This window comes from Theropithecus gelada, chromosome 20 (genome assembly GCF_003255815.1).
Source record: "Theropithecus gelada isolate Dixy chromosome 20, Tgel_1.0, whole genome shotgun sequence".
NCBI classification, from domain to species: Eukaryota; Metazoa; Chordata; class Mammalia; order Primates; family Cercopithecidae; genus Theropithecus; species Theropithecus gelada.
The window spans coordinates 16,388,552-16,403,112 of NC_037688.1; the positions used below are offsets into that span (position 1 = coordinate 16,388,552).

The 14,561-nt window shown below is 53.9% G+C and overlaps 1 protein-coding gene across 4 annotated transcripts in view; it reads left to right on the forward strand.

Moving 5' to 3' along the window:
* The first annotated feature begins 5,170 nt into the window (after positions 1–5,170).
* Positions 5,171–14,561, forward strand: part of NDRG4 (NDRG family member 4) — a 51,024-nt gene continuing 41,633 nt past the window's right edge. For 2 of the 4 annotated variants that reach the window (XM_025369777.1, XM_025369778.1), the window contains exon 1: positions 5,428–6,021. In XM_025369777.1, the coding sequence (XP_025225562.1) occupies positions 5,985–6,021 (37 nt within the window). In that variant the 5' untranslated portion in view covers positions 5,428–5,984. Of the gene's footprint in view, positions 5,354–5,427; positions 6,022–6,333; positions 6,623–14,561 lie in introns of those variants that run through there. The other 2 variants (XM_025369779.1, XM_025369780.1) reach the window with 2 other exon arrangements.

Below are 14,561 nucleotides of genomic sequence, written 5' to 3' on the forward strand. Positions count from 1 at the left end.
ATTGAATATATTTAACTATTACAATTTGTAAAAAAATATTATCAGTTCCACTTCTTGCCTTGACTCAGCACCAACCGGGTTTCCATGAGTCTGCTAAAGTTTCCAGGGCAGGTGGAGGGACATTTCCAAAGGGCACTGGAGGGGGTTCTACTGTCCTCAGGAACAGAGGAGATAGTGGGGTGTCCAGAGTCACCACATAGCAAAGGGCTGGCCCTGCAGGGAGGAGGGCCCTTACATATCATGGGAGAAAGGGGATTGCAATATAACCAGTGAGTCGTCCACGGTGGCCCAGGAGCAGGGAGCAGATAATCTGGTAACTGGTGAAATTCCAGAGCCAGGCTGAGGCCGGGCACTCTCCCCCACCACTTCCTTGTTCCAGCTTCTGCACCATCTGCTCATGCATACCTAGGCTTCTCCACCTCAATTCAGGGGCCCCTGTTGAGGGGCAGGACTGCACTGTGCTTAGCTCTGTGCCCCCCTGAACTCAGCACAGAGCCTGGCTGACCCATTGTAGGAAGGATGGATGGATGGATGGATGGATGGATGGATGGATGGATGGATGGATGAATGAACAGATGGATGAATGGATGTTCTCTCCCTTTCACCCGCCTCCCATCTCCATCTGCTGATATTCCACCTCTAGGGGGCTCAGGTGCCTCTTCCTCCAGGAAGCCCTTGCTGAGTCCTCCAGGCCTCCACTGCACTCCATGGTAACATCAATTACTCATCTTAGCAGAGTCTGCCTGGTACTGAGGTTACGGGACTCTGAGCTGGTTTCCATCAGTGCATGAACCTTGAAGGCAAGGTCAATGTCCTGATCAGCTCTGTTCTCCACTGAACCCCACAGCACCAAAGAGACACTCAATCAATAGTATGAAAGGAAAGAAAGGAGCCTCTCTTCTCTCCCTGAGGCCATGTGGCTCAAGATTCCAGAGTAGGGAGTATTAGTGGGGAGGGGGAGACAGTTTCTGCTTCCCCCACCCCTGCCGAGGGATGAAGATTCAATAACCCCAGGTTCATCGTCTGCACCTCTGACTCCATCAGCTGGTTCTTTTTACTTGCTCCCAGTCATGGTCACGAGGGGATGATGACTCAGCCCAATTCATCACCACAATGGAAAAACCCAGTCACCTGTCCTCCTGGCAGCAGGACTGGAGCTGCCTCTATCTGTGGAAGGGCAGCAAGCCATACTGTTTTCAAGGTCCTTTTGTCTTTCATCTGCTGAAAAATCAAAAATTTAAAGAATGGAGGAGTATCACTGGTTTACATTTACAGTGTGGTATGAATCTCAACGACAGGGATCGTTGAGATCCCTGTGTTCCCTCCATGCCAGGCTCCAAGTCAAATGTCCATGTGCATCATCTCACAACAGTTTCACAAGACCATTGTTATCTAAAGTGGTCACTGGTCACTCTTGTCCCCCAGCAGCTGACACACCCTTTCTACAAGGCAGAGCCCACCTCCCACTAGAGAAACTGAAAACATCTTTCCCCAGCTCTGCTTACTGCTTTGCCAAAGTATATGACCTGGGCTCCTCCAATCAGACATTCCATTCTTTTTATTGATTGATTGATTAATTGAGACGGAGTCTCGCTCTGTTGCACAGGCTGAAGTGTAGTGGTGCAATCTTGTCTCACTGCAAACTCCGTCTCCCAGGTTCATGCAAGTCTCCTGCCTCAACCTCCCAAGTAGGTGGGACCACAGGCATGTACCACCATGATTGGCTACTTTTTGTATTTTTTGTAGAGACAGGGTTTCGCCATGTTGCCTAGGTTGGTCTTGAACTCCTGGGCTCAAGCAATCCTCCTGCCTCAGCCTCCCAAAGGTCTGGGATTACAGGTGTGAGCCGCTGCACCTGGGCATGTTCTGTTCTTGGTTAATTAGAAACTAGTGGCTCGAGGAAGCCAAGACCATGCAGAATCCACTGTGGTGAGGATTGGGGAAGCAGCAGCGGAGATCCTGATGTCAGTGCCCAGTGACCATGTGCAGGGGTGGCACTGGCTGCAGTTTCTGTGCCGGGGGATGGCAGTGGTGGTTTTAACATCAGGGCAACACTGCAGTGTCAGGCCTGGCACCCAATATTCCAAGAGCTGCCCACCCTCCTTTTTTTTTTCTTTTTCTTTTTTGAGATGGAGTCTCACTCTTTTGCCCAGGCTGGAGTGCAGTGGCAGGATCTCAGCTCACTGCAACCTCTGCCTCCTTGGTTCAGTCAATTCTCCTGCCTCAGCCTCCCGAGCAGCTGGGATTACGTGTGTGGTGGCGCTTGCCACCACACCCGGCTAATTTTTGTATTTTCAGTGAAGATGGAGCTTCACCATGTTGGCCAGGCTGGTCTCGAACTCCTGACCTCAAGTGATCTGCCCACCTCAGTCCCTCAGAGTGCTAGGATTACAGGCGTAAGCCACCATGCCCGGCCTATCCTCCTTTTAGCAAAGTCTTTTTCTGCTTCAATTAGCCAGAGTAAGTCTATTTCTTGCAATTAAACACCCTGACTGATATATGAGCCCGAGTTTACAGATGAGAAAGTGAAGGCTCATTTGAGATCTTCAGAAAGGTTATCTCAACTCCAACCTGGGTGCAGGCCAGTGATCTTCTGCCCATTTTACAAGGCAGTGTAAAAGGAAGCATGTTTCAAGTAATTAGGAGCAAGGCTGGGGGGACACTTTGTTAGAGGCCTCCTGTTCCAGGCAACAGCTCGGCCTTCTGCACTGTTCTACTTTCCACTGTTAATCCAACCTGCTCCCAAACATCACGCCTCCTCCCCAGGGTGCTGAAGATGAAGAGAGCCCAGCGGCACAGGGGACCCAGAGCTTGCCCTTCTGCTGACTCGGCAGTGACTCCTCTGCCTGGCATGACTGATGTTTCCAGAAGGGTCAGGGCCTCCTCCACCTGCCTATTCCCTAAGCACCTTCGCTTGACGCAACAGCCCTGGGAACCCTCACAATTACATTTCTTCATCATCTATTGTCTCCACTTTTTTTTTTTTTTTTTTTAACTCTGTCACCCAGGCCGGAGTGCAGTGGCGCAATCTTGGCTCACTGCAACCTCCGCCTCCTGGGTTCAAGTGATTCTCCTGCCTCAGCCTCCCAAGCAGCTGGGATTACAGGTATGTGCCACCACGCCCAGCTAATTTTTGTATTTTTAGTAGAGATGGGGTTTCACCATGTTGGCCAGGCTGGTCTTGAACTCCTGACCTCAGGTGATCCACCTGCCTTGGCCTCCCAAAGTGCTGGGATTACAGGCATGAGCCACCACGCCTGGCCCTATTGTCTCCACTTTTAGGAGTTCAAATCCACAATCTGACTCACTGGAATGCTCACAGGAGTTCATGAACTATCTGAGCTACATGGATAGTCTGCATGAGTTCAAGGTCACTGCAGACACCGTGTCTCATACAGACAGGTGTGTCATAGTGTCAAAGCTCCTGTTAGGAAGCCTGCAGAACAGCTTAGGCCCCGCGAATTATGTCATTAGAACATCAACAATTTTGTCCAATGACAAAGTCTTTAATGACTGAAAAGGGTAGGACTTAGGTAAGCCTGAAAGAATCTCTCATGCGATAATAAAAATTTCATCACGAGTAATAATAATGACCATTTATTGAACACTTAAACTTAAGTTATGTGTCTGGCACTATATTAAGCATTTTCTTTATATTCTGTTATTTAATCTTTACAGGACTCCTGAGGTCAGCATCATCCCAATTTCACAGAGTATGACATGAAGTCTCAGAGAGGGTAAGCAGCTTGCCAGACATCCCACAGCCAGGAAGCAATAGGACCAGCCTGTGCTCCTAAGGACTGGCTCCTGGCTGCTATATATAGAACTAAGCCTGGTGGAGGTGTCAGAAATAGAGGTTCACTTCTGTCATCACCGACCTCCCTCCACCCCTTTGCAAAGGAGGAAACTGAGAGGCAGGGATTTCCGCAAAGCAAGGAACCCAAATTGCTGCCTCCTGTGATTTATACACTGCACCCCAAGCTGTAGGGGTAACCCAAGGACAAAGCTGTAACCCAAGCGGGAACATGTGCCCCACCTGGGGCCACCAAAATCTTACCAGCTTTCTCAGCTGGTGGATGGGTTAATTCACGGCCACAGCCCCCTGGAGATGGAGGAAAGAAAAGCCAGGGCCTCTCCGCAAACCAGCCCAGAGAGAGGTCTGCGGAAGGGCCCGGAAGCCTGAAGGCCCCTCTGCACCCTCAACCCCACAGCCATTCAGGACCTCCAAGATGACCTGCATGGAAAAGGCTGGAACCCAGGGAGGGGCAGAGCCCCGCCCAAGGTCACAGGCCGAGCCTGAACAGAACCCGGGTCTCCAGGAGTCCTGTCTTGAGCTGTCTTGCCCAAATAAAATATTTCAGGCCATCAGATTTCCATACTCCCCAGAGTGGGACTTCATCTGGGACCAAAGGCGGGGTGGTGAGGGGTGTGGCAGGAGGGAGGAGTGCCCCGGGGTCCCGAGCAGGATGAGCCTGAGGAAGACACGGGTCCCCATGTTCCCTTTCCCGCTCAGGTAATGGATGTGAATTGAGGGGAGCAGGGACCTCCCCATCTTCAGGGTGGGACCCTGAGGGCCCAGGACACCTTTGCTAGGGGATGTCCCTCCCCACTCCTGCACAAGTTCCCCAAGGCCACCCTCGGGCTCCGAAAACGGGGGGAGGGGGACGACGCCCCAAGGGCCCCTGAGCTCCTTGTTCTTCCCGACCCCCACGGCTTTTCTCCCTCGGTTCCCAGGCGGCGACGGCGGGTGGCGCGGAGCAGCAGGCACAGGGGCGGTGGGGTAGGGATGTCTCTGCAGGGCTGAGGTTCCCCTCGGGAGTCTAAACAAAGACTAAGGCAGCGCCGTCCCCTCCCCCGGGAACCCGACGCCGCGCGGCCACAGGGGGCCTGGAGGGGCGGGCAGGGCCTCGCAGCACACCCAGCACAGTCCGCGCGGTGGAGCGGGTGAGAAGTGGGCAGGGGCGCGGATCGATCAGGGTGTGCCCCCAGGCTCCCGCGTCGCGGTCCCCGCTCGCCCTCCGGCCCGCCCGCCCACCGGCCCACCGGCCCACCGGCCCACCGGCCCACGGGCCCACCGGGCGCACCAGCCGCGCAGGAGGCGGAAACCACGCGCGAGGTATCGTGGTCCGTCCGGGGCCAGCCCCAGGTCGGGCGCCGCCCCGCTGGCCGAGCGCCCACACCCGCCAAACCCACGCTGGCACGCCCCCCACGGCGCACCGCCCCCAGCCCGGCCTCCGCCCCGGCAGCCGCGGGCACGCGGAGGGGCTCCCGGCTGCCCGCACCTGCACCCGCGCGTCGGCGGCGCCGAGGCCCCGCTACCCGCCTGCGCGTCTGTCTCGCCCGCATCTCCGCGGTGAGTCGGCGGCGCCCTAGCCCCTGCGCCCAGGTCCCGTTCCTCTAGCCACTGCGGCTGCTGCGCGCGTCCCCGCCCAACCCAGCACAGTCCCGCGCACGACCCCAGCCCCGCGCACAACCCCAGCCCCGCGAGCCCCGCACCCACTGGCTCCCGCCACATTTCGCCTCCGCAGGGACGGCGCCCCCTCCTGCCCGCGGCCCCCGCTCTCCCTCTTCGCCTTCCCAGCTGCGCTGGGGACACCCAGCCGCCGTCCGCGCGCCCCCAACCGCGACGCCCGGAGGCGGCGAGTCTCTTTGTTCGGGCGGCGGGCTCGGGGGACCCCTCCCGCGGTGTCACCGCACCCACCCCGCGCCCTCCCTCCGCCTCCTGGAGTTCACCCGGACCAGGTGGCGGCGGGTGCCTTTTGGGGGTGCGCGGCCATGCAATTGGTGGATTTTTTTAAACCGTTTTGGAGGGGGGAGCGCGGCGTTGGGGGCGGGAGAGCGCTCCTTGCTGTGAGCTGCTCCTCCCGCTTTGCTCCGCGCTTTCCTGCCGCTCCGCTCCGGGTCTCCCGCGCTCCTCTCCCCGGCTCGGCGGAGCGCGCTGCCCCGACGCCGCCACCCAGAGCCGGGCCGCGCCAGGCGCCGAGATGAAGGTGCTGGGACACCGGCTGGAGCTGCTCACAGGTACCGCCCGCCTGCCCCGCAGCCGCCCGCCACTTTCCGAGTTGGAGCGGGCTCCGGGCGCGGCGGCCGGGGACTGGGGCGGCTCGGGTCCGAGCAGGAAGGGGTGCGGATCCCCACTAATTCCTAGTTTTGTGCTACCTGTTTCTGTGCGGAGCCCGGCCCCAGGAGAGGGCTTGAGGCTGTGGCGAGTCCCTGGCGCCGGCGTCCGGGCTGCAGGAGCACCGGTCAGGTGGTGGCCCCTTGGGGTCTCTGACCAGCGGAGCTCGGGTCAGGACCCTGAAAGCTAGCTCAGGGCTCTTGCCCTCCAATCAGTGTCGCTTGTCCTCTAAGAAAGGACCCGTGGGCTCCTGGCAGGACCCGCGCCATGAACCTCTTATTTCTGCCCCCTGTGACAATCTGGGCCGTCTTTCTCTGGGGGGGAGAAGTTTCTTGCTGGGAGCGGAGGCCAAGTGGCCTGGGAAGTGGGAAGCCAGATTGGACCCTACTAACTGGGGACCCTCAGCCTTGGAGTCCCTCTGGAGACGTGATCAGTTGCCCTGCTGGAAACTCACATCCAGGGGGCAGTGGCTGGAGAGCAAGAGAGAACGGTCAGGAAAAGGAGGTGGAAAAGGGACAGGGGAGGATTCGAGGAGTGACTTCTGTGTTCTCCCCGGTGTGGAGAGACCCAGACAGGAGGAAAGGAAAGCAGCCCGGCTTCCTCCAGGCCTGGGACTTGTAGGTGCTCCATCCATGTATGTCAGATGAGCACAGATTCCAGTAAGTGTCCTCCGACACTTGGGGGAGGGGGCTGATCACTGCCTTCGAGGACCTTAATGGCCGATGAGGGAGCAGAGCCCAGGAGCCCTGTTACAAGGCTGTGGGTGCACTCAGGAAACAGGGTGGAATCTGAGTTGGGGGCAGCTTTTGAAGATCTCGAAAAACAATTTCTGTTAATGAAGACGGAGGTGGCATTATGGGTTCAGGATCAAGGGACTGGCCCATGCTCTGGGCTGTGAGAGAGGCTTGATCCGGGAGAGGTATGGAGGCTGAATGGCCTGGAATGTGCGTGTGTGTTGGGGGGGAGGGGCTAAAAGGTGGGGGTGGGGGTGAGGTTTTATTAAATCAGCAGTAGCAGGCCAGGCGCAGTGGCTCATGCCTGTAATCCCAGCACTTTGGGAGACCGAGGTCAGAGGATCGCTTAAGGCCAGGAGTTCAAGACCAGCCTGGGTAACATAGGGAGACCCCATCTTTACAAAAAAATAAATAAATAAAGCAGCAATAGCTCGTGACAGACTTGTAGAGAAGGGAAGGTGCAGGCTGTTCCTGGGACACTGGAAACGGGCTGGGTGCTCAGAAGTGCCAGCGCTGTGCCCAGTTAGCCACGGGGCTGGCACCTCCTCCAATCCCTTGCCAACTTTTTCTTTGTGGAGCCCACTTAAGGCAGGCCCAGCTCACCCAACTTGGAAGGGAACAGCACAGGCCACTGAACTTGTTAACCCCCTGGGAAGGCTTACAGTTCCATGGGTTGTTTGTTTGTTTGTTTTGTTTTGAGATGGCGTCCCACTCTGTCGCCCAGGCTGGAGTGCAGTGGCACAGTCTCGGCTCCCTGCAACCTCCGTCTCCCAGGATCAAGGGATTCTCCTGCCTCAGCTTCCCGAGTAGCTGGGATTACAGACACGCGCCACCATGCATGGCTAATTTTTGTGTTCTTGGTAGAGATGAGTTTCACCGTGTTGGCCAGGCTGGTCTCAAACTTCTGATCTCATGTGATTCCTGCTCCCAAAGTGCTGGGATTACAGGCGTGAGCCACTGCACCTGGCCCCCACCATGGGTTTTTAGAGCCCTGCATGGTGAACAGATCTCCTGGTTCCTCTCTCCTCCCCATCTTCCTGCCCCCAAAGGGCCTGGATGAGAAATGCTCACAGGAGACGTGTAGGGGGCTCAAGGAGGGGTCTAGACTTTGGAGACCCCATGCACTGTTCCCTTATCTCCTGGGTAGAGGAGTCAGGACCCCTCTTCCCTCAGCACTGTTCCCTTATCTCCTGGGTAGAGGAGTCAGGACCCCTCTTCCCTCACCAGATGGGCTCACCAGATTCTGGTGGACTTTCTAAGTCCCTGGCCAGGGTGGATGAGGCCCCTCTCAGTCACTGTCCTCAGTCACAGGCTCCCATTGCACCTGCAACCCGGCCCTGGGAGACAGCCCATCCTTTCTGTTGCTATTTTGTGGTCTTCACAGCCCTTCCTCTCTGTCCTCTTCCTTTTCTCACAGATCTGGATTCTAAATCCAACCCCATCAGTAGCCAGCTGTGTGATTTCAGACATTTTCCTTAACCTCTCTGACTTCAGCCCTCTCATCTTAAAGATGGAACTGTTGGCCCCTGTCTCTAAGAGATGGTGTGAGGCTTGCTCAGATAGTGTAGGCAACACACGTGGTTGGGACCTAGACCCTGGTGGGCACCTCTTGGGCCCCACCTGTTCTGGCTGGTTGGCCCCTAGAGCATTTGGATCTGTCCCCACCCTCCTTTATCCCTGCTCTCCTGCGTCTATGAAATTTGACCCATCACCCCCACTGGATGACAAGCAGGTCACAGTCTGGGAGGTGGCCACTTTATTGTGGTGGCACACAGCAAATGCTCAAGGGCTGCTGACTGAGGCTAGGCTCACACAGCCCGCTCAGCGTCTATGTCTCTAGGATAATTCTTTAGAGGCTTCTAACTCCCTGCCCCAACATCAGCCTTCAGAAATTGTTTTACTGAATTTTAAAAACTCATATTGAAGGCTGGGTGCAGTGGCTCACACCTGTAATCCCAGCACTTTGGGAGGCCGAGGCGGGCAGATCACCTGAGGTCAGGAATTCTAAGACCAGCCTGGCCAACATGATGAAACCCCATCTCTACTAAAAATACAAAATCAGCTGGGCGTGGTGGCGCATGCCTATAGTCCCAGCTACTTGGGAGGCTGAGGCAGGAGAATCACTTGAACCCAGGAGAGGGAGGTTGCAGTGAGCCGAGATTGCACCACTGCACTCCAGCCTGGACAACAGAGCAAGACTCTGTCTCAAAAAAAAAAAAAAAAAAACAAAAACAAACTCATACCGATTTAGTTCTGTGTACTTTTCACATTCTCCTATTTTATTATCTTGCCTGTCTTGCCAGTAAGTCAGTGACTTCCTCACGTTCCTATTTCTCAGAAGAGGCAGCGCTGGATTCAGAACCGAGCCCTGAGCCGGGAGTTGTCCCATGGCATTCTACCTGCCTGGCTTTAGGACAGTCTAATAGCTGTTCCACACTTCACTTTCCTCATCTGTAAAATGGGATCGTCGTGGTGCCCAGCTGGCTGGGGCCTTTGGAGATTAGGTGTGAGTGTGTGCAAGATGCCAAGTGCAGCTTCTGGCAGGCGGACAGTAGATGAGAGTCGCGGAGCTGGCGTCCTCAGGCTGCCTCCCCAGTGCACTCCATCATGGTGCTGGGGGCCCCTTCTCCTCCCGCTGTGCTCCAGTTTCCAGATTCCCTCCCCCCAGGGTGTTCCAGTTCCTTCATTGGGTTCTCCCAACAGTCCAGGCCTCTCTGAGATGTGTCTCTGGGGGACCCTACTTAGGTGTCAGGTTCCTGTGAGAGTGGCATGGCCTCAGGTTGGGGCCCTTCCAGCCAGACACCTACAGCTCTGACATCGTGGGGAAGGCCAGGTACCCCCTCACATATGGGACTAGAAGGAGACCCGTGGGTTGTCGTGCCCAGACCCAGCATGTCTCTTTGTTCTGGCAAGAAGAGGAGGCTGTTGGGGTCCATCTGGAGGCTTCATAAATCACGAATGCTTATCGAGGCCATTTCCAGGCCCCTCAGGGGGGTCTTGCTGCAACAAGGACAAGGAAGGCAGGGGTTTTGGAATCGGAGGATGTGAATTTCAGGGTCTCCTCTCTGCTTCTCAGCTCCCGGGCAATTCTTACCTTCTTTCAGCCTCAGTCTTATCAGTAAAATGGGAATAATAGCCCTCATTAACAGTGTGAGGCCAAAGCAGTTGGCTCATGCCTGTAATCCCAGCACTTTGGGAGGCCCAGATGGGTGGATCACCTGAGGTCAGGAGTTCTAGACCAGCCTGGTCAACATGGCAAAACCCTTTCTCTACCAAAAATACAAAAATGAACCAGGCTTGGTCGTGTGTGCCTGTAGTCCCAGCTACTGGGGAGGCTGAGGCAGGAGAATTGCTTGAACCTGAGAGGTAGAGGTTGCAGTGAGCTGAGATTGCATCACTGCCCTCCAGCCTGGGCAACAGAGTGAGTCTCAAAAATATATATATTGTGGGGAGCCAAGATGATACTTGTGAGGGAGCCCAGGACACGGTCACACCTCACACGAGCTCATTACAATTCTCAGAGGGCAGATTCCTGGTGCCTTTGGTAGCTGGGTGATTTTTTTGTTTTTTAGTGTGATATGTGAAAGTGGGACACTGGTCTTTTCGCAAGTAGGAAGGCAATTGTTTCTGCACGTCGGCACTCGAGCAGTATGTTTCCAAAATGGTTCAGAGTCAGAGCTCTAAAATGGCAGATCTGGGCTCTGAAATGGTCCCTGGGGAGCCTCAGTAGTGGATCTTGGAAATTTTAAAAAATATACTTGATGTGTGATTAAGAAACAAAAGTTTTACCTGTTGTTTAGAATTTTGGCTTCATTTGAATCCATGGAATATCTAGCCCCAGTCAATTTTATAGACGATTTTAGTGTTTGTTGGCAGATGTGTTGACCCACATTTTACATATGTGGAAACTGAGGCATGGGTTTGCCCTAGGAGGCTGAAAGCAGGACCCTGAATCCTCACTTCCAGTTCATCTGCTTCTCTGCTTCACTGGGGTGCTGTGATGTTGATGTGGGGACACATATATGGTTGAGTAAGGAAATGTGGTCCCTTGGAGGAGAGGGGAGACATGAGGGTCATTGGGTGTGCCCAGGGAGGGTGGGTGTGGGGAGAGGGGCATGCTGTTCCACTGGGTAGAGAATTATAAAGGTCAGGTTGGCAATGATGTATCAATAGCTTAAAAATATGTGTGATCTCTGACTCAGCAGTTGAGTTTTTAGGAACAAATAAAGATGTGTGCAAAGGTGTTTGTTCAAGGATGGTTATCCCTTCATTGTTTATAGAAGCAAAAAAGAAAAAAACTGGAAACAACCTAAATGCCTAACAGTAGAGCAGCAGTGCATTCATACCAGAGAACCCCAGGTAGCTACGAATTATACTGCCAAAGGTTATTTATCCATCTGAACAGATGTCCCCTTAAATAGTATAATACTAATGGTGATGACAGCTCACACGTATATGGCATTTGCTGTGTGCCAGGCACAGTCTTAACCACATGCTGTATGTTAACTCATCATCATAACAACCCTAGGAGGTATGTGCTATCATTTCTTCTTTTTTACAGATAGGTAAAGTGAGGCACAGAGGGGTTAAGTAACTTGCCAAAGAGCACACAGATGGTGAGTGGCTGGCTGGAATTTGAACCAGAATATCTTGACTCCAGAGTCCAACAGATGTTTTGAAACATATTTTCTGTTGGTTTGTATTAGAGACACATTAATAGTGGCTGCTTCTATTAACAGGATTGCATGCGGTTTTTACTTTCTTGTTTTTGGTCTTCTGTTTTTCTCATTTTTCTCAGTGAATGTGTGTTACAAGAAACTCAAATTCTGTTTTTAAAAACGAAAAAATTCTCATCTGGAGGCTAATATTTTAAAAAAACTAAAAATTAATGCAAAGCACTAGATGCTGATAAGAACCAATCCCGTGGGAATTCTGAAGACGAGCTGGAGTCCAGTGGACAGAGAGGAAAAGGACAGGAGGGGGAATGGTTCAAGGTGGATGCGAAGTTGGCTTTCCTTAAAGTCTAAGGAGGAGGAACCAGCAAAGTGAAAAACAGAGGCAAAGGTGGAGCCATGGGAACTTTGGAGGGAGGGTGTGTTGGGCTGAATAATAGCCCCCAAAGATATCCTAATCGCTAGAACTTGTAAATGTTACCTGATGTGGCAAAAGAGGCTTTGCAGGCATGATTGAGGATCTTGAGTTGGAGCTGTTTTGCAGAATTATTCAGGCGGGCTCTAAGTGAAACCACATGTGTCTTTATAAGAGAGAAGCAGGGCCAGGTGCGGTGGCTAACGCCTGTAATCCTAGCACTTTGGGAGGCCGAGGTGGGTGGATCACCTGAGGTCAGGAGTTCAAGATTGGCCTGGCCAATCATGGCAAAACCCTATCTCTGCTAAAAATACAAAAATTAGCCAGGCATGGTGGCACGTGCCTGTAATCCCAGCTATTAAGGGGGCTGAGGCAGGAGGATCGCTTGAACCTGGGAGGCAGAGGTTGCAGTGAGCCAAGATCGTGCCACTGCACTCCAGCCTGGGCAACAGAGCAAGACTCCATCTCAAAAAAAAAAAAAAAGAGGGAAGCAAGGGATATTCAAAAACAGAAAAAGAGGAGATATGATTGCTTCAGCAAGAAGCTCTGCTGTTGGACTTGAAGGTGAAGGAAGGGGCTGCCAGCCAAGGAATGCAGCTCTGGAAGCTGGAAAAGGCAGGGGAACAGATTCTCCCCAGAACCTCTGGAGGGAGACAGCTTGCCAACATGTTAATTTCAACCCAGAGAAATTGATTTTGGACTTCTGACCTCCAGAACTATAAGAGAATGAACGTGTGTTGCTTTTTTTTTTTTTTTTCCTTTGGAGACAGGGTCTTACTCTGTTGCCCAGGCTGGAGGGCAGTGTGGCACGATCTCAGCTTGAATGTGTGCTGCTTTAAGCCACCAATTTTGTGGTGATTTATTATAGCAGCCACAGGAAAGCAGCAGGGGTGTGTGCAGATCAGACTCATGCCTCAGCCTGCACTGAGGGCAGCACCGTGGGTTGGAGTCTGCAAGCCTCGTTCTGATCTCTCTGACTGTGTTACCTTGACCTGAGCCTGGCTTTGCCCCCAGGGTAGTCAAGGGATCAGCTGGGAGAGCACCATGACACTGTTATGTAAACTGAAGAGCATCACACAAACCTAAGTGGGATGAGCACTTCCACCCAGCCTAGCATAAACCTGGTCTCCTCACAGAGCCAGGAAAGCTCTCATCATACACCACCCCCTCCCCGCCTCTTAATCCTCAGTGCTTTAGATTCCAAACCACAGGTGGAATGTATCTGCCAGCCAGCGTGATTGGGTGTCTTAATCCCCATAACAAATACCCCTGGGGCCCTAGATGCTGCTTCAGTTCACCTGTTGGCAGGGGTGGCAGGGCAGGTGCTGTGTGTCTGCTGATAGGACCCGTCCTAGGCAGTGAGATGGGGAAGGTAGGGAGCCAGCCTCTTTGGAGGGGACAGAGGGAATATTTCTGGGGTGTCTTCTCCCCAGAGAGAGAGAGAGACAGCAGGGAGTGGAATAGTCCCATAACCAAGTCCAGTGTTTGCAATCCCTAGGATCATACTGTGTGCACCCCAAATTGTTTCCTGACAGCTCTAGGGATGCCAGAAGTGACTTTTAACAATGTTGGCCACTTGGTGTTCTGGAGGATAAATGTGCTGGTGGGGCCTGGGCTCTGGGGTAGGGAGAGGGAAGCCAGCAGGCTCCCCTTCAGGTTTTTGGAAGAGCTCTCGCACCAGCCTTTGCCTCTTCCATAAAGGAAGTGCGCTCAGCCCACTGCGCCCAAAGTCTTTACCAGCTGCAGAGTATTCACACTGTGCTTGGCCCATGCGGACAGAGCAGAGGAGCCGTTGTCAGAGATGACCCAGAGGTCCCCTGCAACCCACAACCCAAGGTGAGCACCCAGGAGGATGACCAGGATGGCCTGGGGGTGCTTTTCCCCATCACAGCTTAGTGAAAGTGCCTGGGTTGGGAAAGGCCTGAACTACCCTGGAGTGGAGCATGGTGTTGCCATTCGAGCGTGGTGGGAAAGGCCTGCCATCAAGCACGTAGGGCCCTCTGACTCTGCACTGGGGCCCGGCTGCCTGTGTGTGATTGCCAAAGGGAGAGGCAGGATGCTGGCTTCACCCGGCCCCCCAGGACCACGCAGGAGAAAATAACTTAGAAGGTACGTGAGGTGTCTTGGGCGCAAGTGACAGAAACCGAACTTAGAGTGATACAGAGAGAGGAACATGGGCTGTCCCCGGCCAGCACAGTGGACACAGGGCCATCGGGCTCTGTCTCTCTCTCCCTCATTCCTATTAGTTTGGTTCTCTGGATTTGTTGAGCTCTAAGTCAGGCCCTTCCTCGCAAGGGCAGTGTGGTTGCTGGCTCACAGACTATCCTCCTGAAAACCCCATTGCTGGGGAAGAGCTTCCCCTCTCCAAGGATTCCAGCAAAGGCCTTTGGGATGGGGCCCAGGGCTCGGTCCACTTGGTTTCCAGGCCACTCCACCCCTCGGTGGTGTCTGCTGCCTCAGTGGCTTCTCACTGGCTTTGCTGCTTTCTCCTCATTGCCTTCTGGGGCTCACTGCTGGGACACCTTCTTCCCTGTCCTCGTTCACTCCCTAGATGACCTCATCTATTCTCTCTATGGTATCTTTGAAGTGGTTCCTCCCAAGGTTCTGAAGTACAAATTGTT